At 41.4% G+C, this 27947-nt stretch overlaps 3 protein-coding genes and 1 long non-coding RNA gene across 5 annotated transcripts; 1 reads left to right on the plus strand and 3 right to left on the minus strand.

Moving 5' to 3' along the window:
- Positions 1-4881: 4881 nt before the first annotated feature.
- On the minus strand, positions 4882-10803 carry entpd4 (ectonucleoside triphosphate diphosphohydrolase 4). 2 transcript variants are annotated; one of them, XM_085425202.1, is made up of 13 exons: positions 10634-10803; positions 10147-10265; positions 9870-10067; positions 9583-9788; positions 9312-9462; positions 9095-9198; positions 8688-8747; positions 8360-8514; positions 7766-7932; positions 7331-7655; positions 6564-6649; positions 6291-6452; positions 4882-6083 (listed from the first exon to the last, which is right to left on the minus strand). In XM_085425202.1, exons 2-13 carry the CDS (start codon positions 10161-10163, stop codon positions 5849-5851), a joined length of 1866 nt encoding a protein of 621 aa, XP_085281328.1. In that variant the 5' UTR covers positions 10164-10265; positions 10634-10803; the 3' UTR covers positions 4882-5848. The 2 variants fall into 2 exon arrangements, with proteins under 2 accessions (XP_085281328.1, XP_085281329.1); XM_085425203.1 differs by having other exon boundaries at positions 4883-6083; positions 8384-8514; positions 10634-10802.
- A 90-nt stretch (positions 10804-10893) lies between these two features.
- Positions 10894-12832, plus strand: LOC146657244 (uncharacterized). The gene is made up of 3 exons (XR_014914045.1): positions 10894-11000; positions 11961-11995; positions 12694-12832. It is a non-coding gene; the product is annotated as an uncharacterized LOC146657244 (long non-coding RNA).
- LOC146657245 (uncharacterized) lies at positions 11017-18478 on the minus strand. Its single transcript, XM_085425211.1, has 5 exons — positions 16475-18478; positions 14226-14488; positions 13911-14077; positions 12614-13815; positions 11017-12198 (listed from the first exon to the last, which is right to left on the minus strand). The coding sequence occupies exons 2-5, from the start codon at positions 14461-14463 to the stop codon at positions 11820-11822; spliced, it is 1986 nt and encodes a 661-aa protein (XP_085281337.1). The 5' UTR covers positions 14464-14488; positions 16475-18478; the 3' UTR covers positions 11017-11819.
- Positions 18479-18652: 174 nt separating this feature from the next.
- Positions 18653-27588, minus strand: gda (guanine deaminase). The gene is made up of 14 exons (XM_085425204.1): positions 27442-27588; positions 26832-26920; positions 26482-26653; positions 26187-26274; positions 24314-24419; positions 23313-23340; positions 23113-23220; positions 22805-22912; positions 22607-22704; positions 22422-22489; positions 21791-21937; positions 21495-21613; positions 21365-21392; positions 18653-20239 (listed from the first exon to the last, which is right to left on the minus strand). The coding sequence occupies exons 1-14, from the start codon at positions 27568-27570 to the stop codon at positions 20175-20177; spliced, it is 1353 nt and encodes a 450-aa protein (XP_085281330.1). The 5' UTR covers positions 27571-27588; the 3' UTR covers positions 18653-20174.
- Positions 27589-27947: the final 359 nt, after the last annotated feature.

Below are 27947 nucleotides of genomic sequence, written 5' to 3' on the forward strand. Positions count from 1 at the left end.
GTGCAATCTCATAGTCCAGCTTGACTAGATAAGTAGGTGTGGCTTACCTATCAGGCAGCATATGTGCAATAACCATGAGGGAAATCGTCTTATGTCAAAGGGACGTTATCTAAAAGTCGTGGTCTCTCTACACCGCATATGGCGCTATCACGTAGTACTTGAAAAACCGACTTTAGTACACAAACAGGATCACTTATCCTTCCAGGAAATGCCACATAAATATGAAATGAACGCTCATTTAAGAAATAACTCTTCTTTATATTTTACTAATTATTTGAACTGTGCATGTTACATAACTCGCAATTACAGCTCTGAAACACAACTGGAGAAGCAAAAGAAGGGCGACATCTGTAGTTATTCAGCAAAAGAAACACAGAAGTGCACATCTTTTTTGTTTTTATCTTAAGTGATATCTTAGCTGCTGCTTTAGCGGCACTATTGTAATGTAGTGCTCATTGAACCTTTGATAACACATGTTTGCCTAACTGGAGGGAAGGAAGAAAAGCTCTTTTTTTAAAACATTATTTTAACACAAACCACCCTCACCTGCCGTTTTAAATCTGAGCATACAGATCTGCACACATCATCCGTGCTTCACGTCATGTGGATAGTCTTATGAAATAGCCTACAGTTAAAGCAGAAGCTTCAGAAAATAGCTGCTTTACACACACGCTTGAGTTCCAGTTCCCAAAAAAGTGTAACATTGTTGTCAAACTGTTGGACTACCTCACAGGTTCCTTCCATTTGCTTTAGTCCAAGGACCCCGCTGGAGGCCAGTTATTTAAACCAATTCCTTGTTTTTTCATTACATCTTCTACTCTTAATTATTTATATGTCTTTAGATACTGTATACCTGTCTCATGTTGCAGGACAGAAGTTTCAAATTCACTTTGATATTCCACTAGATCCCAGTGTGTGCAGCGGTTATCACTGGATTCAGCTGCTCTTAAGAGTTAGTGGTCAGGCCACCCCACCCTCTGATTGACATCACAGGGAGTGATCTGAACAAGAACAACTGCTTTTTAAAAAAATATTCTGAGCCATTAATCGGTCACACAATAGCATTTTTAAGGGATTTGTCTTCAATCAAAACAAAAACATCGTAATCATACCTATAAAAATGAGTTAAACTGTCCTATGTTACGTACTATTGACTGAAACTTAAGCTCAATGGGAAAAAGCATATTGCATCACTGAGGGTGTGTTTGTGAGGCACGGTGACATCCCAGTGACTCAGCAATATAAGAACCTTAAAGAGCCACTTGTTTTCAGGGTGCCGTTACAGCTGTTGTTCACATATCACATACCACAAAAAGGTTAACATGAACAGGTAGTGTACCAATAAAAAATGAACTTTTAAAGCTACAGCTGGTTATTACAACGCTGAAGGTGGGAGACCAGAGACATGATGCAGCAAAAAGCAGAAAGAAAATGACCAGCCTGCCTTTTGTACTTCACAAACTGTTGCATGTAATCATGTCAGTCTTTGTTAATAACAGACTAATAATATCAACAGTATATATAATACTAATATTGAGACACGAGTTCAGTCTGAGAGGTTACTTCACAGCAAACAAACGTGGGAGTTTAGAACATGTTTTGAATTCTAGCAAAAGTGGCAATGAATTTATCTTCCACTCAAAGCAACAATAAGCGAGTGCATTAGTTTATGTTACTATTGGAGTGTCTGCTGAGGACTTCAAACACCACATGGCTCATTTGCTTCGTTCTCAAGACAGGTCACATTGATTTTGCATTGTGTGCATGACTTTGTTTGCTTGGAAACAAATCCACGAGTGGAATATTCTCAGTGATGCAGCACTTACAGCCTTGTAACAGAGCAGATATCCAACACAACAATGCCAGACTGTGGCTTGGAAACACTATTTTTTAAATTAAGTATTTGCATGGTGACACAGCAGTTTCTGCAGAGGGTGGCACGAATGCCCCTCTGATGATCCTCCTTTGGCTCTCGCTCTCTGGGGCCTCTGGATGTCGAGGCCTGGATCTCCTCCATGCCTGCTTCATGCCCTGGGGGACAGGCCTATGGCTCCCCACACCCTCTAGCACAGACCTTCCCAAAGTGGGGGGCCTGCCCCCTAGGGGGGGGGGGGGGGAGGCGCAGAGCCATTGCGGGGGGGGGGGCGGTATGAAAAGGGAAACAAAACAAAACAAAACCAAAAAAAACAAGCCTTCCACACTGCTAGCACGGGGCTCCCACACAAACGCAAAGCAGGAGATGGAGCATCGCTGAATATGTTTCCAAACCAACTTCATTCTAAGCCAAAGACAAGAAAATATGGTGAAGCAAATCTTCCCTTTGGTTTCACCTGCACAAGTGCCAGGTAGGTCTCCCTGCATAATTGGTTTTCCCTTGTCGGCAGCAGCGCTGGGCTCTTCAAATCATGGACAAACAGTATCCCACATTCTTGATTTTTAATTCACAAACACTTGTTGTAATGACTAACTACTCCTGACATTTTGGAGACGTTAGCTCTTTATACAGTAAAGTTACAGTGGCTGATCCTGCCACGATTTGTTCCCCGGTTCAAATCACGGACAAACAGTATCCCACAGCTGTTTATGTTTTTGAACCGATTTTGCACAGAGAGGCATTTTTTGAAAAATGTATTGATAGCAATGTTGAATATTATTACACAGGAAACTACATGTAAAACAATTACACCGTGAAGCCTCTGCCTTTCTAAATGGAGGGACAGTAACTGCATGTGTATATGTAAGTATGTAAAAACTGAAGATAGTCAGATTAACAGTATTTTGTCTCTATCTGCCATTGTGCAATTCATCTCATGTAAACAATAACGTGATGCACAGCGTGACCTGAGAAAAGGCACATACCTTTGAGTTGCGTGATGAACTCTGTATTCCTCGTCCAAACGCAAAAAATGAGTTTTAAAAAATCTCCGTTTTCGGTGATTCGAAACGCCGTTTAAGTGTGGACGAAACAGCTGCGTTTTCAAAAAAATACCCGTGTAGGTGTGGACGTAGCGTAAAAGAGTTAGTAGTTTATTTTATTACTACCTGTCATTTATTGCAGATTACTTGTATTTGTTTAATTGTTTACTAAATGTTTGAGGTGTGAAATAAACCACAATGGAGCAAAATATGGGTGTGTGTGGTTGGAGGATGTGTTTGTGTGTGCGCGTGCGCGTGCATGGAGGCGGGGGGCACGAACATTTTTCTTGTAAAACAGCAGCAAAAAAAAGTTTGAGAACCACTGCTCTAGCAGATTGTTACATGGAGAAACATTTTGAATACCAGCGCGCTGATCCACACAGGTGTGCACACAGGTGTTCATTGTTCATAGACACAAACTACACTTTTCTTAGCTGCTACCTCAAAGCACATTGTGCGCTGTCGGTCCTGCGTGCTGCACAAAAACATTTATTTTTTTTAGTATTTACTGTTATTTACACTTAGCTAGATTCATGCAGTGGTGTTGTGTTTATTATGTTGCTCTCTATTTTGCTTTTTTCCTCTCTCAACAGGTGATTCAGGAGATCTCGGCAAAAAAAAAAAAAGCAAAAGAAAAAAACATTGCTCGTACTCATGCTGCCCCATTTGCTGGGAGTAAGGGCGCCCTCCGTTTGCGAGGTGCGCCTGCTGCTTGCTGCACAGGGAGGAGAGGGCGGGGCAGCGGGGTATTCACTGGCTGGCTGGAGCATCTAATAACCAACTCGCAAAATAAAACAAAATAAAAACAAACCAATAAACACGAAACACCAGACATTATGATACAGATTTATAATTTGCACCGATGTTTTTTTTCCCGAAATTCTATACGCGAAAAGTGAGCGCGAGAGCCCTCGGTGTGCCTGCTCGCTGCTGAAGTCAAAGTAAACTTTATTGTCATCTCCGCTACACACAGTCCAGTATATAGAGAGACGAGACGACGAGGCTCCAGTTACAGCAGTGCAAGTAAACAAACAATAAATATAAGAAGAGTAAGAAAAGGTCTATTAGGTTATGTTGTGGCGATCCTCGGGTTGAGGGATTTGTGTTCATACTGGAGTGCAAAATTAAAACCAATGGAAGATGGACAAGAAAATTTCAAAGCCATCAGGTGCTCAGTTTAGAAAAAATAGAAAAGAAGAGGAAGAGAAACGAGCAAAAGATACAGGTAAGCAGATGTGTCATTGGATAATGGCAGGTCATCCTGAAACAATCAGAATCAGAATACTTTATTAATCCCTAAGGAAATTATGTGGATTTCAGTTGCTCCAAAAAGAAATGGTAAAAATAGTAACAGTAACAGACTAAACTCCAAACAATACATTGTTACAGATTTTAATATTAATTAGTCATTGTCAGTTGTTGATTTGTCCTGTTCTCATTGTATGACGAATTATGATGGCTGTTTGCATACTATGCATACTCTCTCTCTCTTCATATGTGTGTGTTTCTCTCTGGTGAAATGTTGTGTGTTCGCCCGGGGCACCAAACAGACTAGGACCGCCACTGCCCATCAGTAACAACTAAAAATAAAAATAAAAAAGAATAACAAAGGTTGATCAAATGGACCAATACGGCAAGGCCTTGATGATCCACTTGGTAAAGTAAATTCGTTGGGTATCTTTGTTGGCCTTCAGACAACAATTTTGATGACTAAAGAACCAAACGGGACAGGCAAAAAACAAACAAACAAACAAACACACAAACAAAAAAACCCTGCAGCCCTGTGGCCATTATTGGCTACATGCTGATTATTACCATTGATTGATTTTTTTTCCCATGCAGTTTTTAAACAGGAAATAAGTTTAAAAACCACATTTGGTGAATAAAAGAGGACAGAGAGGTTTGTGTTCACATTACTCCCAAAGACCACGAAATTTACATTTAATCCAAAAGATAATAAAAAAGATCAGAATAGCATAAAATTTTTATTACTGGGTTGCAGTGTCACATTTATTTCACATTCATTTGTGAAAACATTTCATTATATAAATAATGGGGCATGTGCTCTTGTTTACAATCCCCCCCCACACACACAGCAGTGACATGATAGCTTCTGAAAACGAAGCCTAAACATAAACATATGCAACAGTATCCAACCGAACAGCCAGATATCCACACGCAAGACTTTCAGCAAGGCCTTAGAAAAGACTGAGGCTCACGAGAAAAGGGTAGATGCATTGCAGTGATAAGACATGTATTGCACTAGCATAGCTGTTCAAGGCTACTTGTCACTTTTGGAGCGATGCGCACAGACACACTCAAACAGAAAAAGACTATTCCTGCTAGACGTGCTTCTCAACTGCAGCGCAAAAAAAAAAAAAAAAAAAATTCCCCTTCTACTGATTATAATTAATTGCATTTGAGGTTTCTATACAAATAGGGGAGTGCTTATTTCATCTAACTTTAAGAACAACAACAAAAAAGATGTGTACATGCACAAAGAAAAGGCAAAGGCATACAGAACTGTAAATATCCACACATAAATAGAAATTTAAAAAAAAGCCACTATAGTTTATTTGTCAAACTTTGTGAAATTAAAAAGTTTGACTAAGAAATTATTTCCCTATGGATAACCTGGAAATAAAGTACCATTTATTTCTGGAAATAAATAAGAGACACTTAAGGGCAGCTGCCCTCTGAATTAGACAGGCAAAAATATAATTATGAATGTTTAACTTAATCGCACATACTTTCCTTAGGCAAGCCTGAAGATTCATGCAAGGTGTTCCTTATTTGTACCATCTCTCAAAACACATTAAGGTGGAGCAGCCTTCAAAGAGTCACTGACAAAGGAGATGGCTTTAGAGAGAAAAGGAGCGAAAATTGGTGATGGGAAACAGACGCGCTGCCCAGACTTTACGCTCTACAAATTTTAGAGATTGATGAGGATTGTTGGCGAGCCAAGGCCCTCTTCCAGCCACGGTACAGACGAGGGGGTGCAACGCTGAGCTGTGCGCCGATGAATGCGGCGGAGTCGCCGTAAGTACAGTATAATAGAAAGCAAAACGATGAAGAAGCAAGCCAGGAATAAGTAGTGATTGTTGACACAGGAGAAGCTGTGTCGCCAGTGAGAGTGCGCTCCTTTCAGGCTTTCCTGTTGGATGTCCCTGGAAGAGGTCACAACAAGAACAAGTCACACATATTACAACAGTTTGGGAAACAAAGACTGAGAGTTCTGTAGTGAAATCCAGCTCAACTAACCATGGCTGCACTCATTCACATGAACAGCATTATTTTCACTGGGCAAAATGACTTAAAGCTTGATTAGTAAACTGACAAGGAAAGGGCAACATGTGCGAGAAAATCCATCTTACCTTAAAGGCAGAAACCGTGTTCTGTAAAGTATAGCTCCAAGAGTCCACTGGACCTCCTTATCGTAGACCAATAAAGCAGTCTTTAGGTTTTTATAATTGGTTGGAAAAGAGAAGCCTGTGTGCAATACTTCATACATCCATGCCGATTTAAAACACTGGTACCTGCAGACAGGAAAAATACAGCACATGCTGAACATTCATGCAGCAGAGATATTGGAGGAACGTGACAAGTTATATGTTGTTTTCAGAAACTGCTGGAGAGTCCTGACTTACTTCAATCTATGGAGATCTGCATGTGAGGCATATAACCCAGACTCAAAGCGTTCCCTCAGAATCTTCCACTGGGTGGCACAATAACTCTGTAAATGTTTAATAAAAATGTCTGCAAAGTTTCCAATGATAAGTGAATGATAAACATTAGTATAACCATTCTAGTGCTCAAAATAACTCTACTCCACTGCTCAAAAGGGTTAAAGGAACACTGGATCATCACAGCCTAAATAAAGTTAAACTTGAGGGATCAATCCACCCTAATAGCAAGCGTGAGCCATTGTGAATCAACTTCACCTGCTTTCAATCAAATTGAAAACAGGTACAGTGGAGAGGTAACAAAACACATCTCAAAAAGGGAGTGGTTTAGCAGGTGGTGAGCACCATTGCCATCATCCCTGTTTACTGATGGCACTTGCCACTACTGGTAGCATGAGATTGTTCCCCCAGCCCATTCAAGTTGCACAGCTACTCGAGCATGGTGCATCCCTATGACAATGGGGTTTACTGTCTCCCAGCACAGTCTCAAGAGTGTGGAGGACATACAAGGAGAAGGGCATCAACTCAGCAAGCAAGACTGAAGGACCAGGAGGAACACTTCCAGAGCCCTACACGAGCTAGGGGGATACTCATGTGTATGTCACTGACTAAACTGTCAGAAAGAGCCCATGAAAGTGACATCAGGGCCCCGAGTCCTTCAGCAGGCTCTGCGCTCACCACCTAGTACCGTGGAGCTCTGCTGGCACTTAAACTTTTTTAGCGCCACTCACCTTGGCAGCCTTGGCGTACTTCGAAGCATTATAATCTCCACCCATGCGCAGCACATCCTCCATGCAGTAGTAGAACTCAGAGAAGCCATAGAACTGACTGTTGCTGTAGTCAATTGCCGGCTGGTAGACGCCATTGAGGGAGGTTTGGGTGTCATTGGTGCGGTTTAGGAATGGCTGGAGAATTTGCCTACACTGGTCAAAGTCTCCAGTGCCTCGCAGATACAGGTGCTGCGTAGGTGGGCCGATCTCATCCTGCAGTTCAGCGGGTAGACATGGGTCCAGCAGTGGAGACTCCACTGTTTCACCAATATGCTGATCTAAGAGCCTGAATAAATATAATAAATATCCGCAATACTGTGTAGTGCCACCTTTAAAAAAAACAAACAAGCCCAAAAACAGTTTAATTAAGCCAAGAGAATGACCTGCAGATCTCACCTGTTTCGGGCTGCAGTATTTCTGATGAGATTCTCCTCATATCTTTGGCGTGCTGCATTTCCTCCATAACCCAGAAAGGTGGACACATAAACACGATACACATGCTCTGTGCGATGCACGTCACACCCCAAGTTAAACTCGGCCAGTAAGTTCTTGGCGATTTCCTCCTACAGAGCAAACACACATCAGCACGAGAAGTGACTCCCTCCCTCTACTTACGCATATTCAAATTTACACACCCGCACTTCTAAAGTGCGTGTATGCATATAAACACACCTTTATTATTAGAGCAGGGCAGCCATAGTCGAGGCAAGAAAATAAAAGAGAAAGCTAAATATTGTGTCTCAAATAAGGCATCTCAAAACATCAAAGAAGCAGAGATGAACTATCAAGGGAGGCTACAGTCAATCAGTGGCATATTTGCTGAGCCTGCAGCTGGCTTACAGTAGAGTCAATAGTGATGAATGGAGAGTAGATCATACAGGTTTTACCAGGAAATGATAGAGGGTGGAAGAAGGGGAGTGGGGGAGAAAAACAGAGGGTGAGTGGCAAAAACCAAAGAGCACGAAAACAGAATTGGTTGTGGATAATAACCTGCTGTGGAGAAGCAAAGCTTACAGTTTTGGGCACTTCGTATGCAATCTGTGTGGAGACACCACCCATGTCCAGGACACCTGTAGTCCTTTTCCTCAACAGCATCTCCTGCTGATCGCCGCCTGGAACATGTACCTCCACTACAGCCTCGCCGTCTTGGGTGATCGAGAGCAAAGGGGTTTGAGATTCAGTTAGTGAAGGCGTATCGTATGAGCACCGCGTTAGCAGATACAAAAGTCTCCATGGATTTAGTTAACATGCAGCACAACAGCCTTTTAGTGGCAAAAACTTAGTACACAACTGCAATGCTACCTTCTTGGATTCTTACCATTGTGCACATGGTCAAATCTTCCAAGGACAAAGTTGATTCCAATCCAAGCATAGACACCTAAAACCAATAAATACAAAGTAAATTATGATATAAGGTTTAGTGTCAGAAAACTTTTCAGTGGCTACAAAGTGATGAATCAAATAAACTCCCACTGTATTAAATATAAAACAACACAAACCATTCTCATTCTGTATAACACACTGATGTTCATTCTTGTGTACTATAAAATTTCATGTATTTGTTGCCTGAACTACATCGTTGTAAATTGTCTGATGATGTGTTAAATTTCTTGTTTATTGTTTTCGTCTAACGTGCCAGGAACTCGATATTTTCACTGATTTGTTCATTTACATGCACTGTCCCTTTGAAATAAACAAATTCAAATTACGTTTCCATTTACGCACCTTCTTGTTTTCCAGAAATCACTTCCACGTGGGAATCCGAGAAGAGGAAGTTGAAGTGGACTGGGATATCTGTGCGCAGATCCTCCAGAAGTGCTTCCTGTTGACTGAAATCAAACAAACAAAATAACAAGAACTTTGCTATTTTTAACTGTAACTCAGGTCAGCTCAGGTGTTAACAGATTTGTAGTTCACGATTTTATTCTTATTGGGGTTTTACTTTTCGGGTAGGATTCTCATTCCAGCTGTGCACAGGACATACAAGGGTGTTTCCTGGTGCTTGTGTTTGGGGATGTGCTGGGCTGCAAAGCTCAGCAGTGGGTATATATAATCACTGGCTTTCTCTGGTGTTTTAGCCAATTCGGAAATACCTGAAGGAAAACACACATTAGATCGCAGCGGGTAAATAAAAGGCAGTACAAGATGCTGAAATGCGTGCATCACCATATAATATTGTGATAACAGTTTGAGCCAAACACTGGACATCTCACCTGGCTTGATTTTCATGACCACTGGCTTGCGGTTCTGATCTCGCATTTGCCGGATGTCCAGCAGTTCGTGGGGATTACCGTTGTGCCGGGGCCAGCAGTACACGAACACCCTGGAGCCGCTGCTGCCACAGTCCACTACCAGACCGTAGTTCAGGTTGGGGTTGGTTGTGTCTGTTGCGTCGATATCAGTGACCCTGGCTAAATGCCTGTTGAGAATCGTAAAAGTTAGAAATGATGCTTCCCATGTTTACTAGGACATCTACAACTGGATAGTAGTTGTGTAAAACCTGTGGAAGTGATTTTCCTTTGTGATCCAGCTGACGTGCCCCTTTCCAGCAACAAGCAGCAGGTAGAGCAGCCCTATGAGGCAGACCACTAGACTGATGAAGAGCAGCTGTCTGATTGATGGTATCAGGAGCCGAGGAAGAACCTGGGATGAGAGGCTGAAGTGCCACGAAGCTGGGAAAAGGCACGAAAAGCTGATCCTGTCAACAAAAGGTAAGAGAGCCTCAGCAAAGTATGAAACGTCACAGATATGTGAAAGGTATGCAAGGAGAAACCAACCTTCCCATGATGGACATTTCTTCTACTTGTTGCTTTACTTATCACTATAAAGCATGAAGCTGGAAGATGAATATCTGCCTTGTTCCAAACGTCCTCATGTCTTCATTTATCATTGTGACCTTTTAGGGGGCAATGTTATAAATTAACAGTTATTCGCATTTTATTTTGAGGGGAACTTGAGCTCTTTTATCAAGAAGGCCCGCAGAGCCGGTACGACACAGGACATGTAGCATATTATCGCTGTAAAGGCAACGTATTTAAACTACAGACAGACATTAGCCAAACAGGAAAAGCACTGCTTATAAAAGGAAAGCCGATAAGCGCTCACACGACCTAACATTTGCGTTTCAGACGTTTGTGTTTAATAACGTTTGACTTTGGTTGTAGTAGAAAGCTAAATGATCCTATTTTTGCGCGTTTTTACTGATCGTCACTATAAAACCGGTAATGTGACGTGTTCACAGCTCCTAGCCGGTTTATTACTTACTAGGAAAGGTGTGAAAATCCCCCCTTTTCTTGAAAATGTGGCGTTTATTAGCAGCCAGATGCTAACTAACGTAAAGGTACGAGAAGGAATCCGGTGAGTGACGTGGTAGTCGAGACGTGGTGATTGATTTTTATCTCCGCGTAGCCCGGATCGGAAGCCTGTGAGCAAACAGCCGCCCGTCTTGTTTTTTTCTTCTTCCACGTCTAATGTAGGGATTATTGTGCAATACCGCCACCTACTTCCTGGAATTAGGTAAGAAATGATCCCCAGGTGATGTGAAATCATCGTGTTTAAAGGGAGAAGTTAGGAAAGAAAAAGAAAGGTGTCAAAGGTTTATACTGAGTTGTGCGCACGGATGGACACCAGGGTAAGGAAAATGACTTTTATTGACTGACAGGCAGAGATCATGTGCAGCAAGTTCAGGTGATTAAGGACAGGTATTGAAACGAAGACACAACACGTGTATGAATGAGATGGAAACAGTTTAATATGCGAGAGGTAGGAGGACGAGTTTAATTACTTGGGGTCAAATATTCAAGGCAATGAGAGAGAGGTGAAAAAGAGAGCATACAGTGTGGAGTGTCAGGAGTGATTTATAACAGAAAGGCAACAGCAAGAGTGAACGGGAAGATTTACAAGATGGTAGTGAGATCTGCTATGGTGGGTGGTTTGGAGATGTTTGCACTGAGATGTTTTCATTGGGAGTGACCAGAATTGACAGGATTAGAAATTAGTACATCAGAAGGACAGCACAGGCTGAGCGGGTTGGAGACAAAGGTAGAGAGGCAAGGCTGAGATAGTTTGGACATGTGCAGTGGATATAAAATCATAAGTCATACACAAATCCACTCATGTGGTATTTAATATAAGATTTATAGCTTACTGAAAAGACAAGACATTAATATTGACTTTCTAATAAGTTTGAAAAACAATAACAAATGATTTAAAACATGGTATAAATTATACAGCACATTTTCAAATGTATCCAAGTTACTGTAATAACTCTTTTTATATAAGACAAGTCATCAAGTGTAATTTCAATATGTTCTCTCAGTGCAAAAATAACCTGTGATAACCTGCCAAAACTCGTAGAGCTATAGTAGAACCTCACACTATAAAAGGTGCACAGTAGTTTTATTTGCTGTACGTGAATCCACTGGTAATCTCTTCATTATGCCCAGACAATTTAAACATTACTGCACTTCTTGCAGGCCAGCCACTCGGAGCAACTAATTTGCCAGCAGCAACTCACATCCATATACTTCAGTCTCTTGCTCTGCTGTAATAAACTCTTCACTGTTCTAATCGTCACGTCTGTCCGCTGCAGATCAACGTGGCGTACCCGACCGAGCGGCACGAGAGGTGAGCCTGTGGATTCTGCAGAAGCACGCGGCTCATAGTTCTCTGTGCGTAGCACACTCTGTAAAGTGTAGTCCAAGGGGCACGGCAGGGAGACGAGTGAGAGCTTCTCCAGTAAAGGGGAACCGGTCAGGAGACACCTGAGGACCGTCTTCAGGGACATCCAGAACATGGCAGGCTTTATTTGGCTGTGCTCATAGGAGAAACTTCAGGGAGAGACAAAGAAGATGAGGAAAGATCTTTGATAGATTGCCAAAGTCTTGTCTGCTTATCAAAATATAATTTTCTGGCCTCATTTCTTAAGTTTCAAATAATTACTTCCTCTCACTTTATTTTGTTATATGCCACAACACAGATAGGTGCTACCGAGGCAGAAAAAAAGCTTAAAAAGAAGAATATGAACACTATAAAGGCCAGCGTTATCTGTACAATAGGGCCTCTTAAGCCTGGCAGCAAGAATAGACTTGATTTTCCTCTAATGGCATGATTAAATGTCAGATTGATGTGAAACATCATTATGAGCAGCCTACTACAAGAACACACAAAGAAACAGTGTAGAATCTTTACTGACGGGCAATACTTCCTGGTATACCATAAATAGTACCTCAGCAGTAACCTTACCTGAGTGTGAGAGAGCAAAGGTTAGGCAGACGTGGAAGATCTCCATTGTCCTGTTGATCCTCCTCATGTTCTATTTGTAGGAAGGAGGGAGGAGGCTCAGCAGAAATGAGCAGGTCTCTGAGTCTGGGACAGGCCCTGATGACTGGCAGGAGTCTGGTGTAGGAGTTGGTTTTCACCCCTTCAAGTGTAAGAGAAATCAGAGAGGACCCTGCAACTAACAGAGAGGGAAGGAGGTTGTCCAGATTTCCTGGGAATTGGACTGAGAGTCTCTGCATCTGACCGGACCAGGCTTTGAGGCCCGCGGCTAACACAGATACCTTGCTTCCTCCTCTAGTGTTTTCATTACTGTCAACACTCACAGACATGGAGCAAATGCCTGGACATAAACGACCTAAACTATCCAGAGAGTCAAAGGTTAAGCCCTTAACATCCTTCAGTTTCAGGGCAAAGTCTGACTGTGACCGATGTGTCCTTTTTTGCCCTGACTGCCTCTGAGAGCAAGGCGGCCCTTCATCTCTACTTGTATCTTCCTCACTCCCACTCCTATACTCCTCCCATGATATCCCCTCCTCCTCTTCATCCTCATTTTCTCTATCCACTGCTGTTTTTTCTCTCCTCATTCTTAAATTATCCTTGCCCTCCTTGTCCCTTCTTTCCTGCCAAACCTGTTCCAGCTTGGCAACTCCTTCCCTGCTTGTAAACTCATCTGCCAGGCTGAACTCTCTGTGCTCGATGAGGCAGCAGGCCTTTTCTATGCCCTCCATGGCTACTCTTTCCAGGGAGGGGAGCGAGAGAAGGAGGTAGGCTGCAGCAGCCACAGGTTCTTCCTCTTGTACCCCAAACCCAATATCCAGAGCCAGCAGACTGCTGAGGGGAAGAGGAGCCAGGGTTGCAGGAAAGGATGAGGACTGATCAGAGCAGGAAGTGGAAACAGAACTCTGAGCTTTAAAGGGACTGCCTGAGGATGAGCAGAAAGCCCCACCTCCAAGAGGAAGCAATGCACCTGGGGAAAGCAAATGACAGTGGGATACATCTAGATGCCGCAACAAACGGCAACGGTGAGCGATTGTTCTGATTACATGCTTGTCACAGGACATGCCAGTCAGAGAGAGGGAGCGCAAAGCAGGAAGGCCATGGAGGGTTTCGGAAATGACCTTTGAAGGTAGCTGCTGGGCTCCAGACAAATCCAGACTCCTCAAATCCTGAGACAAAAACACAGAAAATTCAGACTCACAATAAATAATCAGACAGAGTAAAAGATGAGACACGGACATGGAAGCGGTGGTTTCTCTCTAACCTGGCAGCGTGCAGCAATGTGAGTGCAGAGGGCTGGGGTGACCAAAGCAGGACAACTTTCCAGAGACAGACCTCGAAGCTGGGGAACCAATAGGAGGTGGAGGGCTGCCCTGGACAACTTCTTTCTGCTGCACAGCAGGCATGTCAGCTCCTCAACCAGTTCACTGGCTACAGGCAGAGTTAAAGAGTAGAAAAAGAAACATCCACAAAGATATCATTAAGACACGTACAGCAGGGGATCACTTATAGTGATTTAATCAAATCTGTGCTGCTGCTTTTTTAAATTTCTCCAGTTATCATTTTTTAATTAACTCACTGAGTAAGTTGAAAGGCCCCATGATGTATCTGAATGAATATTGATCCAGGTAGTTATCGGTATAGTCTTTCACCCACACTTTTTTCATGTTGTCAGCAAGGCTTAGCAGAGACAGCTGCCTCAGTGAAAGGACCGGACCATCTTCATCTGTCCTCCAGCAGTCTCCTGTTCTCTGCCTCCTGCGCCCAGGTCTAGCCTTCGCCCCACCACGTTCAGCCAAAGCCCGAAATAGGGGCATTGTGGGATTTCAGCTGACTTCAGGGCTGAAGTGGTCAAATGCAACAAGTGATGAAGGGTTAAAAGTAGAAATTGCTTTCTTTCATAAATTCATAATGTTGATAAGGAGTTTTAACTCTTGTGTAATTTGAATGGTGTCATTAGGATTGAAGTTATTTTACCAACAATGTTAAAAAAAAACAAACCCATATATAGACACATATAAAACTGACACGGTGCACACACCCCTCCTCTCACCGATCAGCGTTCATATCTAAACATTAAAACATACTAGCTGATGTTAATAACTACTTTGGTGTTCGTGTGTGAATGAGAGTGTGGGTGGTTAACCAAGCTACCAAGGAGTGAGTCCCCTTGTCCTCAAGACCTGTGCCCCCCAGCTGTGTGGAGTCTTTCATAAACTGTTTATGCTGAGTCTGAGTCTGCTGAGGGTCCCGGTGATGTGGAAGACATCATGCCTCGTCCCTGTACCAAAGACGCCTCGTCCCAGTGGCCCCCAGGATTACAGGCCCGTGGCACTGACCTCCCACATCATGAAGACCCTGGAAAGGCTCATCCTGGACCAGCTGCGACCCATAGTAAGACCACATCTGGATCCCCTTCAGTTCGCTTATCAGCCTCGTCTCGGAACAGAGGACGCCATCATCTACCTGCTCAATCGTGTCTACACCCATCTGGACCAGCCGGCGAGCACTGTGAGGGTCATGTTTTTTGACTTTTCCAGTGCTTTCAACACCATCAGGCCGACCCTCCTGGGTGATAAGTTAGCAGCGATGCAGGTGGATGCTTCTCTGGTGTCCTGGATTGTTGATTACCTGACAGGAAGACCACAATATGTACGTCTCCCACAGTGTGTGTCTGACAAGGTGATTAGCAACACAGGGGCACCACAGGGGACTGTCCTCTCCCCCTTCCTCTTCACCCTCTACACCACAGACTTCAGCCACTGCACAGAGACCTGCCATCTTCAGAAGTTTTCTGATGACTCTGCGGTGGTTGGATGCATCAGCAGGGATGATGAGACAGAGTACCGGGCTGTGGTCGACTCCTTTGTCACGTGGTGTGAGCAGAATCATCTGCAGCTCAACGTGGCAAAGACCAAGGAACTGATCGTGGACTTCAGGAAGACCAGGAAACACTTGACCCCTGTTTCAATCCAGGGGGTCAGTGTTGACATTGTGGAGGACTATAAATACCTTGGAGCACACATTGACAATAAACTGGACTGGGCTAAAAACACCACAGCACTTTACAGGAAGGGCCAGAGTCGTCTCTATTTTTTGAGGCGACTGAGGTCCTTCAACATCTGCCGGAAAATGCTGAGGATTTTCTATGAGTCTGTTGTGGCCAGTGCGATCCTCTATGCTGTTGCATGCTGGGGGAGCAGGCTGAGGGTCGCAGATGCCAACAGACTCAATAAACTGATCCGTAAGGCCAGCAATGTTGTGGGGATGGAGCTGGACTCCCTCAAGGTGGTGTCGGAGAGGCGGATGCTGTCCAAGATAAAGACAATGTTGGATAACACCTCCCACCCACTCCATGACATGTTGGTCAGTCACAGGAGCTCGTTCAGTGAGAGACTGAGATTACCGAAAAGCACCACTGAACGACACAGGAAATCATTCCTGCCTGTGGCCATCTCCCTGTACAACGCATCCACTTAACACACTGTTTGCTGCTACAGCTACACATGTTTCTTTTCCAAATATTTATTTATAAGTGACTTATGTATGTATGTATGTATGTATGTATGTGTATATATATGTATGTATATATTGTACTATTCTTAGTTAGCGTATTGTCTGTCTTGTCTTAATGTTGGTTTAAAATGGAGCACTGTAACAAAAAATAATTTCCCCCAGGGATCAATAAAGTATTCTGATTCTGATTCTGATACAGTAAACTGTTAACTATCAGTGCTGCTGTCTAACTAACTCGCCTTTGTAGTTACGGAAAGATTGAAAGGAGCAGAATGTATTGTTTAGAATAGTTTCCAGTGCACTGACACCTACCTGGCAGATGTAACAGTGTGCTGTCTTGTCGTTATGCGAAAACAAAGCACAGTTGTGCCTTGCTCTGACGCTTTCAACACTTCCTGACTGGACGCTCGTCATATGGAACATTTTTCCCTGAGTTGTGTCTCCCAGGAGCACTTCGTGTCAGGTTGCCTGACTCAAGTGAACTTCCCCGGTCTGAAAGTCCAGCGGAAAAAAAGCAGTGCTCGAGACTTCACTGGTAACCCGGTAGGGCTTTCTGAAAAACTTAGGGAGGGACCGAGTGTCACTGAACGTCAAGTTACGTTCAAGGTCAGTGTGAAGTTTCGGAAAAAAATGTTATAAGTGCAAATTAACTGATTATTATCACTTTTGTTATCTTATCTGCAAGCAAATTGTCTATGAATGTAATACTAATCATTAATTAAGGCGTTCTGTATTACTCTCAGGAAAAGTCTTTTAATTATGTGCCTGTAAAGTAACTTTAAATGCTGATATTCGTGAATCTTATAAATGAATCTTGAACTGTGTTTAAGATACTTGTTGTTAATTAAAAAGGTTTACAACCTTCCAACATTTACTTATGTTGTAATGCCACGACGCAAAATACGAATACTTTATGTAATACCACTTTGTACCACACGATGGTGCTGCAAGACAATAGTAGGACTGAGTCTACGATTGAGAGGAGTAAATATCGATGTAGGCAATTAAGATAAATAATTGAACTTCCGCTTGTCTTTCTACACAATGTGAGCGCTCAAAAGCTTTCTGCTACAAGTCTCATTCACACAGTCACACATGTATATATTTTATCTATATACCTAAGCACTTTTACCTGAGTGTGTCTGCACTTAGATATCGAAAAAAGCACTTGTATGAACGTGTGTGTGACTGGGTGACTGAGGCTTGTAGTAAAAAGCACTTTAAATGGTCAGCTAGAGTACAAAAGCTCCATAGAAGTCCATTTATCTAACATTCGCACACAAATGAAGCAAGGTTCAATATTTTACCCAGAATGCTTCAAGATCAGCTTTCAGACTGGTGGATGACACGCTCCACCACGTGAGCCGCCCTCCAACCTTACAGTACCTGGTTTCTGAGGTGGGGTCCCATTCAAGTACTAAACAGGCCTGATGCTGCCCAGCCCCTGAGATCAGATTGATGAGATCAGGTGTGCTCAGGTGTTATGGTTGTAAGCTGTAAATCTGTTAAAAGATTTGGGCAACTGGGCTTCCGTGTTCACTGGTGTACCGCATGGATTAGTCAACAGGAGGTTATAGGCCTACATTTATTACAATTAAATCAATAGAATTAATTGTGCCAGTTTAAGCCATGAACAGGATACCTGAGCATGCACCGTTCAAAACAATCACTAAAGTCTTTTTCACACATAAACCTGAGAAACTGTCTGTAGAATCAGGACCATCCAAAGTGTCACTTTTACATGCACAGCAGGAAAAAAGTCTTATTCAGACTCATTCTCACTCTGGGAAATATTCCATTTGGTTTAGAGACACATGTTTAGACAGCGCCACTGTGGGTGGAGTGCAGACAACCAAGTGGAAAAATATGAAGTGAAACTAAGTTAAATAGAAGTCTTTTTTTTAGACATGAACTTTTTTAACTTGAGGGTAGGCATGTGAGAGCATCTCTGCTACTTTGCTTGCAGCTATTAGCTCAGTTGAAGAAAGTTGCTCAGTTTATGGGCTGAAAGATTTTGCTCTTTTCAACAAATCATTCACAAATAACACAACACCACCTCATCAAGTTAATTGTATTGCTGTTTTGTTGTATGTTTACAATGGGTGAAATAAAAACGCTGTTTCTGTTTTGTTTTGTTTACTTTTTTTTCAGATAAAAGTGCTTTATGATGCTTTTATACTGTAACTGTTCCAACTACCGTTTTCTCCCACGAGTGGCTGTGAATTTTAGCGTGACATCTTCTGTTTTATGGGACGTTTTAAAAAAAAAAAAAGAGAAGAAGCCTTGATGTCAGTAGGACATGCCACTACAGCCAGCTTCATGTCTCCAGGCTGTCTCTCCCAGACTGTATAAAATTGCTAATTGAAGGATGTGTAAGCTGCCTGTTTTGCTGGAAAGAAGGGCCAGTGTGTATTTTTTTTATTCCACAAAAAATAAATTGATAACTGCAAATTAAATATCAAAAGAAATCAATACAATCTTGGCGTCATTCTTTATTTCAATCACAGATGATGTCACACATCAAAGACGAGCAAGTTTGCAAGACTTGACTTTTATTACAGTGCGATAAAAAATTAGCAGTTAAAAAAATTAGACTTGTCTTAAATACAAGTATTAAAGCTAATACATATTATGCAATAAGTTCAAATTATTATTCTCTTCATTCCCTAACAGCTGAAAAAGTCTGTTACAGTAACCTATACATAGTCTGTTTGAACTATAACTGGCAGCACTGACACACTGAAAATATTCTCAGTGAATTAAAGCTGACTATGGATTTGTATGACCACCAGGTAAGTTAGTAACAAAAAAGTTTGGAAATGTTTCATTTTATCATATATATGTATAGAAAAAGTCTCACAATTTAAAATGTAAGACCTCAGTTAAGAGCTTTCTATTAAGCAGCAAAACCCCAGTTCCCAAAAAGATGGGACTCTATGTAAAAACCCATATTTAAATTACAATAAAATACAGAAAACATATCAAATGTTTAAAATGAGAAAATGTACGATTTTATGAATAAATCTTGGTTGATTATGAATATGACATCAGCAGCACGTCTCAAAACAGTGAGCAGAGGACAAGAAAAGGCTGGAAAGGTAAGTGGTACTAAAAAGAAACAGCATGGTTTCATAGTAGAAGAATCTGGGTGGTGGCCTGCCTGCAGTACAGGCATATTATGAAATGGAAAATACAGCAAAGAAGACCCAGGACTGTTGAGGAGCTACAATGCTCAGGCCAATATATGACAACATTCTTCCTCAAGAAGTCCAGAAATCTGTCTCCTCACTTTCTAAACGTTTATGGATTGCTGCTAAAAGAAGAGGGGATGAGGATTTTTGGAATTGGGGTTGTATAATCATGTGCTATTTGGTATTTTATAATCAGAAGTTGAGTCAGTTCCAGTTTTTGGATCACAAAGGATGCTTTAGCTGCACAAGCATTAAAAATTGGAGCATCAACCACTGAAGATAATCGGGTCAGGCACTGCAGTGGCACACTGAGCATCTTTAAATCACAAGCACAAAACTTCGTGGACAATTGTGACACTGAAACATCAACCCGCTATAGAAAACTAGTATTTAAAACTTCTCCAGGATTTAAAAAAAAAAAAAATTTAAGGAAGAAGTTTAAATAATAAGCATGATGACTTTGTGAACAAATGGAAGATTTAAAAAAGTGCTTTGTTAATCAGAGAGTGGTGGTGCATTAGTAGTAGGCAAAAATGACACACACCTGGCTCTCTTCTGGCAACAACCGTCTAAAAAAGTGCAAAGTTCAGTTATTAAATCCCTTATTCTCCTTTTTACAATGTAGCAGTTATGTTTAAAGACTCATGCAGCAGACTGTATTCCAGCTCAGGTTACCACTGGGCTTGTGTGAATTGAAATACAGTCTCTGTTTTATGCTCTGATTAATTCAATTTTGTCTCTTTTGCAGGCACAGGGTTGATTTCTGTCGTGTTGGATATCCTGGACCTGTATTTTAGGCTGTGAGACAGGTACAGTTGTATTTATTCTGTGATCGGCACCACCCTCCTGCCAGCTACAAACACCTCCACGATGTTACGATCATCACCTGACACAGAAAAAGAAAGGGAGATAAGCATAAAGCAAATGGCTCGTAACTAGGGATGGGTACCGGTATCCGGTGCCATCTGACATAAACGGTAGTAACCAGACCGAAAAGCAGCGAACATTTCGGTGCTTTTTTTCCTGAGCTGTGAAACACTTTAGATTCTAGCCAATCATTTTACGTTTCCGAGGATAGTAGGCGGGTCCAGGTACGTACGTTCTTTTAGAGCAGAGCTACAGATTAAAAATGCCCAAGGCGAAGCGGTCAAAGTCTGTCTGTACTTCACAGCAAAATATGCAAACTCAGCAGCCTGCAACAAGTGCTTTAAGCTGATACTGTCAAAGGAGGTAACTCCTCAAATCCGATGAAACACCTGGCGACGCATAGCGGTTTTTTTTTAAAAGCCGAGAAATGCGCCGTATTTGATAGCTTGCTGCGAGACCTCACACCGTGCACATCTACTGCGGTGTGGTGCCTGTTATCGGATTCGGAGTTTGCAACATCCCCAGAGAACCCGAAGAGTAGAGTCCTGGCCCCTAGCCCTGCCAGTGTAGCAGAAATGATGACGGATGATGATGGCAGCAGCAGCCGTTCTTCTCTGCGTGAGTAGCTTAATGTTGTTTGTGTGTAATTTACGCCGAGTAGGCTAACCACGTTATTACATTAATGCACGTAAGGTGAACTAGCAAACACCATCATAGCTACATGCAGCTGTCTTCTTGTTTGATGGCAGATACTCCCTTCACCCTGGCCAAAAAGGCTAAAATGACCAAAGAAAAAGTGGAAAACAGTTAAACACGAGAAGTTTTTGGACAAAGTTTGTGTTTTTTCCATTGATTAAGCACTGCTTCCAGCCAAGAGTGACACCATATATGCCCCATAGCTGCAGAAAAGGCTAACATTGTTATCTTTTTACAAAAAAAAACAATAAAAACAAAAAAACAGCTGAACATGAGAGGTTTTTGGACCAATTTTGTGTTCTCCATTCTTTAAGCACCGGCACCGTTTCAAAAGTACCGGTTTGGCACCGGTATCGGATAAAACGTAAACGATACACATCCCTACTCGTAACACATCAAAGTCACATTAAACTGAGATTTTCTGGAGCAAAAAGAAAGTGACACTCACCCAAATTCAAGAATTTTTCCAAAAGAATCTGAAATTCAAGATATTATAGATTATTGTGAGACTCCAATTAGAGTTTATTTAGTTAGTTTGTTTTGCTTTAATTCATTCATTTCAACCAATTTAGACCAACCTTTGGTTCCTCGTCCTGGATGAGATCGATAGGCCCACCCTCAGCAGCTACATTAATCCTCAGGGCATCAAAGTCTTTGCCAACTTCAAAGTTCCCTGTTTGGTCATCTAAGGACAAGGCTACAGAAAGACAGGCATAATAAATAAACAGTTTCTTAATGTGGGGACAGTTAGTTCATCAAAAAGATGAGATATATGACTACATAGCTACTGAGCACATGCCTATTACTATTTCTGTTATCATAATAGTGCTAATCATAATGTTTACTAAAGAACTTCTAGTTTTGAATGGCTTACCCTGACTGCCTCCCAGTGTGGCTATTCTGAACACCTCCTCAAAACTGAGTGTTTTGTATTTTGGGTCCTGGATGGTCAAGACTTTAGATGCATCCAGAGCTCTCCTCACAGCATCGAGCATAGAGGCGGAGTAGCCTCCAGCCACATCTGGTACAGCACCACAGACACAGACAGGACAGGGCAATGAAAAAATATGAAAAGCAGCCACTTGGTTTGTCAGGATTTCCAGGACGGCGTTGTCAGGTTTTCCCTATAATCGTAAAAACGTTTTGAACATTTGCTGTGGCACCATTCTAGTGTTAGTGTGTGACATCACTGATTCCTGGATCTTTTCCTTATTATTCCCCACCACTTCGTGCTGCAGCAAAAGCATCTATTAAATCAAAAGTTTTATCAACTTTGAGCTTAACTTCACACCTTTAAGCTGACCTGGATTCTGAACCTCCCAGTTGTATAATAAAACTTTAAAGTGATTGTTGCTGAAGATTAGTTAATTAATAACAATGTGCACTAGTGTGGGCCAGAGTTTACAAAAGCTTAATCATCACACATCATTTTATGACTTCCTTATGGTGTGAATTGGTCTGTTTGCAAAATTAAAACTGTGTTCACACTTGCTCTGCTCTCCCACCTGTTCCCAGCCCCAACTTTACTTTGTGTTTCAGGACGTTGCGGACATTTAACACTCCACTGCACAACCTGGATAGATGGTGAGAGAGAGAGATGACAATCAAACTCATTCATTATGTAAAACTTCATAGACTTTATTTCATGGCTCTTGGTCAGATATGGTTCTAGAAACCATAAAGTACTTACGAAAAGTTGGAATTGGGACAGTGGGACAAAGAGGCTCCAGTCTCTCTGAACAGAGCCAACTCTTCATCACTGAGGTGGCACCCGTGGGCCATCACTGTCTGTGAATCACCCCATCATTAATAGTGTCAGTGGTTGTAAGTATTTATATAATGTTTTGTGTAAAAATGTCTGATCGTGTGCAGGCAGGAGTGTACTAACCTTGTCAGTTAGCAGGTTGTGTTTGCGATAGACATCTGTGTAAGACTCTGATTCGGGAAACAGCTCCTTTACAAGCTTTACTTCCTCATGAGTTTCACTGATATGACTCTGACAATGAAGAAACACATCAGATATTCAAGTGATAGCTTAAGAAAACCTCTGACAAAAGCTCTAGCATTCAGATTGAGTGGCAGCACAGTTGCTGCATTACGCCAAACATGTATGTGTGCATTTTACCTCATCGTCCCAACATTACATTGTCTCTTTGGAATACAAGTCTCCTGCAGACATAGCCTAGTTTGACTCACCTGAATGTGCAGGTTGTTATTTTTAGCGATTTCTCCCAGCTGCTCGAGCAACGCTCCTGTGCAGGATGGAGCGAAACGGGGAGTCACCACAGGCTTCACTAAAGGGTACTGCCCTCAGAGGACGGAAGGAGAGACAATCAGAAAACGTATTTTTTCTAATATCTTTGAAAAGTCCTGTTTATTGTATTAAAGAATCTTACCTTTTTCTCCAGAAGCTCTTTAATGAACCTTCAGAGAGCAAATTAACAATGTAGTTTATTTATCTGTGGCAGATACATTTACTGATATCAAAAATTATCTATTTTTGCAACTGAAACTTGTGCTGAGAACAGATCTGCTGGTAATCATGTGTACTGAAGCACAACTGGCATATTTGTGTGATTTAATGTCATATATTTTGTTTTCATGTGTGATTCTGTTAAATTGGGACCTTAAAATTTTAATTCAGGGAAAGATCCTAAGTAGAATTAGATTCAAGGTTATGCCATAAGGGAGCATCCCTTACATTAAGGTTCTGGTTTTCTTAAAGCTCCGACCTCAACCCCATTGAGAATTTGTGGACTACGCTCAAAAGCAGAGTTTGTGCAGGAAACACAGGAACTCTACCAGTTGGTCAAATATTCAGCCAGAATCATGCCAGAAGACTATGGTTGAGGTGCAACTTGCTAAGTGTATTTATATATTTGAAACCGTATGTAATATTTTGACGCTGTGTTGATTACTGAAAATCCCATGTAAATCTAAACTTTTGGAACCTATTCTTGGCTTTTACACTCATCAAAGATGTGTGCTGTACAATCATTCCACCACAGAAAACAATCAGTTAAAAAAGACCATGGCAGCCAAGCCCATGAGTTTATGTTGACTTTTGACCACAATTACAACCAAACAGGTGATACCTTCACTGTTCTTTTCCACTACTGAAAAAGTATTTCTTTTTACCATATAGTGTTGACATGTCTGTCTATGATATCAGATTAACTCCCACAAAAAAAAAAAAATTTGTAACACATTTGGCATCAATCTGGAAAAATCTGTATCAGGGTCTCTGACATAAAGGCTTAAAGCTTAACTGCCTCTTTTACGATCCAGACTAAATAATTACAAAGTAACCAAACCTGTTCTGTCATGGAATATCTTTACATTGAAAGAACATTGTAACACAACATCTGCTTTACGGTATTAAGCATCTAATACCTACCGACAGGTCTCGTCTTGAGAGTCCTGCAAGGTCTCTTTGTAATGTTTCACACAATCGTTCCTGTCCATGCACACCTTGCCAACCAAAGCACGCTGTCCAAAGTCATCTGCAAGAAAGGCATCAGTGAGTAAACAGGAACATAAGTAAACATTCATCCTTTCAAAGCTGTTACTGAGTATTTGATTTAATTAGATTTTTGAGGACAAAGCTCAGTCATTGTCAACTCATGTTAAATGAAGAGTATTTGTGCAGTTGCGATGCTCACATATAATAAACAGCCTCCGTAATGTCACCTGTGTGTCCTTGAAAGGCCCTACACATGTCAGAGTAAAATCTTGTTCTAACTCCTTATGCCAGTCATCTGATATAAATGCACGCAGAGCCATTTTCTAAATAAATATTGTGTAATGTGGAAGTTAGTGCATTTTAGTGCTAAACAGGTTCAGCAGCACCGCTTGCAATAATATGGCTTTTTGTTTTGATAGGACTAAAGATAGTTTAGGTCAGTCGTTCAGTTAGCACGACACCAGAGGCCTGATACGGAGGCAGCTAAGTGAAATAATTAGGAATACTCCTGCTACCAGGCTGAGTTTATCCCAGAGATGTACTGTTTGCAACCATTAAAAAATGCTTTGTTAAACAGATTATTGTGCTGTAAAATCCTCAGGTGATCAGGTTACAGAAGTTAGGATGTAAGACGGTTGAAAAACTGCACTTTCTTTTACATCCCATCGTTAGACAGCTGCATTATTTTTCATCCATGGACATGCCCACACGTGATTTAAGCTTTCTAGGTGTGTCTCGTCTTTGCTTGTTTATTATCTGTGTATATAAGATGGAAAAATTTCTATTTCCCCCTGTAAAGTGAAGTGAATGACTTCTATGGGATGATGACGCTACTGCTCACTTGATATATGACCTCAGTAAACATTTGCCTAGTTTGTTTATGTTCTCGATCACAAGTTTCAAGCCCATACAACAGAACATGATGTTCTTTTAATAAATGGCCCTCTCAATTACGGAGAACAATATTACACATTGTGGCATGCTTTAGGGTGTAGCTTGATAGGCTAGTCACTACAAATCTCAGATCTACACCTCTGTTGTCAGGTGTGGTTTCATAACTCTAAAATTATGTGGTCCAGCTATGATAAAACATTTTGTGTCTGATCTGTCGGAAAAACTATATCGCTGTATCCGAGCTTGAACCTGGACTGAACAAATTGGTTTGTTGCAAGTATATTCTTAAGCTTTTCTCATGTTAAATGTACGGTTTGGAAATACTCCAACTTGCCTATACACAAGCACATGCCTCTGTTCAACAGTTCAGAGTTCAAAGTTAAGAGTTCAATGCCCCTGATTGCACAAAATGACTCTGTAAAGTTGCCAATAACAGGGTTTGATGCGTTGGGGTTACATCATTACAAATTCATGTGCGTGTGTGTTCAGTGTTATATAATATGACAGGAACAAGATAAAGCTAGGGTATAAAGGTGAAGGACCATTTCTCTGCAGTGTTTATGAAACATATCGTTAGAGTGAAGAAAGGCAAGAAAAAAATTAAATAACTGAGTCTGAGTCAAAGCATCATAACATACTGCACATGATGATGATTGTAAAGAAGTGAGACAAACTAGTATTCTGATGATTTTTAGGCACTTTTATATTATTAGCACAGCCTTCAGTAAAGTCCGCTTCCTTATCTTGTCATCTTAAATTATGGAAAATTTAAAAATATCATCGTAGCTTATTACACATAAAAAACAAATGTGATATACATTTAAAGAATTAAGAGGCCTACTGTAATGCTTCAAAATAAACATTCAGCTCAAAGTGTGTGTTTGTGCATGTGTTTTAGTATAAGACATCTTACTTGCAATCTGGCCCAGCAAAAGAGAAGCTTCAGTGTGAATCGTAGCAAAGTAGCATGCAGTCGTTGTTCCATTTCTCAGAGTTCTTCTCTGTAAAGCACAGGGATCATATCACAGGATTAAGACCAAATCAACACTTCTGAGACCCTTAACTCACAGGCTGAGTCACAATCCGATTTCTTTTTTGGCTTGTTGAATGTCTTTAATCAACAACTTTGAACTGATGCAAATGTTCAAAGTTTCACATCAAGAAATAAGTGTCCAAAGTCACTTGTCTCTTGATGTTGGCAAACTCACCACTATTTGAGTGTAGACCTTGCGGGCGAACTCCAAGTCCTTGAAGCATGACTCCACAGGAAAGGTGTAAGCATTAAGCCACTGCAGTAACGGCATGTCCAATGCGGTGCCAGTGTAGCTGTACTGTGATGCATGGATGTGGGTATCTACAAGTCCTGGCATGAAGAACTCACTAGAATGAAGCAAGCCAAAAAAAACTGCTTTATGACATATGAAAGAAATCACTTTCTTCCAATACAAGATGAGCATCCATCTATCCATCCATTTTCTTTATATCTATATGTGTGACAATATAATGCAAACAAGCTCTGATTTACTATAATGACATCAAGATTATATAATAAACTTACTGTTGTGCCAGCTGAGTGATGTCAGATGTTTTGAATCCAAAGGTCTGGGACAGTTTTTCTAACTCCTTGCCTTCCCTAATAAAAGCAATCTGACCGCAGAATGTAAATTAGACCGGGGTTAAAAGCATACATGCAGAAAGGTGTTTGTAATTAAGCAAGCTGAGAGAACTGAGAGCTTAGGGGGAGGCTTTGGAAGAAAATAGACAGCTGTATATTTTTAATACGTTTGCTTAAAATGTATTTTTATCAACAGTTTACAAACATATTCCTTTGTCCACAACAACCGAGACCAGAATCTATTATGGATTAAAAAAAATTCATATTAAAAGTTATATATCTTTTTTTTTTTTATTAGACACGTTGTAATCAGGCAGGTGCACTGTAGGCGTCTATTTATAATATAAAGTGTTCTGTACCAGGGGGTTTACTGTTGGCCATACTGCCAAAGTTGCTCAGCAACAGCTAATTATATGAGAAAATTAAAATAGCCTAGCCTGTTATACCAGATTTACGCCCTGAAGCCTGATTTACCCCTTTGTCAGTTAAAAATAGTCATCAAGATATTTATCAAATGTAAAACGCAAACAATGTATTCTGGAATTCCACAAACCTTTCCCTGTGCATCCACTCCCAGGAGCGCATCTTTCAGGATCTGTAGCGCCGTTTGCTGAGTCGAGTGGACAAACGTGCCCCTGTAGACGAAGGCTATTGCAGTGTCGGCTCGGTCGGAGTTCGCCATTTCTTCTCCATGTAAGTCGCGGTGCAGCAGTGAGATACAGCGGGATCGAGTCGGGTATTTGTCCTCTGCCAGTGCCAAACACCACCTGACGGCAGAGGTCTTGAGCAGCCAATGAGAGGACAGGGTGTGCATGTCGGGATCGTCCCGTCTATATGTTATAACACTTGTAACGTGTGATGATAAGCTTAAGGATGAATTTCATGTTTTGCCTTTGTTATCCTGGCTTAGTATGAGGTGCGTAATGCAAAGTATCAAAGTTATCCACGAGTCAATGCTTTCTGCTGAATAGTAAACTTTGTAGTGGTCAAGGTTTCTAAAAAGAAACATGACCACTCAGAAATCAGCGCAAAAGACAGAAAAAGCTCGCACTTTCCGTC

This window comes from Rhamphochromis longiceps, linkage group LG12 (genome assembly GCF_057381845.1).
Source record: "Rhamphochromis longiceps isolate RC_006_pf linkage group LG12, R_longiceps_female_GT1.1, whole genome shotgun sequence".
NCBI classification, from domain to species: domain Eukaryota; kingdom Metazoa; phylum Chordata; class Actinopteri; order Cichliformes; family Cichlidae; genus Rhamphochromis; species Rhamphochromis longiceps.

Excerpts from the sequence above, each read along its gene's own strand:
- entpd4 (XM_085425202.1), bottom strand. Across the intron at positions 9,463-9,582 it reads GGTCATGAAAATCAAGCCAG|GTATTTCCGAATTGGCTAAA; the intron begins GTGAGATGTCCA and ends GTTTTCCTTCAG. Across the intron at positions 7,656-7,765 it reads AATACTGCAGCCCGAAACAG|GCTCTTAGATCAGCATATTG; the intron begins GTGAGATCTGCA and ends ATATTTATTCAG.
- LOC146657245 (XM_085425211.1), bottom strand. The coding sequence starts at position 14,463 with ATGCCCCTATTTCGGGCTTTGGCTGAACGTGGTGGGGCGAAGGCTAGA. Across the intron at positions 14,078-14,225 it reads GGGGCCTTTCAACTTACTCA|CCAGTGAACTGGTTGAGGAG; the intron begins GTGAGTTAATTA and ends CTCTGCCTGTAG. Across the intron at positions 12,199-12,613 it reads CTTTGCTCTCTCACACTCAG|TTTCTCCTATGAGCACAGCC; the intron begins GTAAGGTTACTG and ends CTCTCCCTGAAG.
- gda (XM_085425204.1), bottom strand. The coding sequence starts at position 27,570 with ATGGCGAACTCCGACCGAGCCGACACTGCAATAGCCTTCGTCTACAGG. Across the intron at positions 23,221-23,312 it reads AAGAGCTTCTGGAGAAAAAG|TACCCTTTAGTGAAGCCTGT; the intron begins GTAAGATTCTTT and ends CTCTGAGGGCAG. Across the intron at positions 22,705-22,804 it reads ACAACCTGCTAACTGACAAG|ACAGTGATGGCCCACGGGTG; the intron begins GTTAGTACACTC and ends GGTGATTCACAG.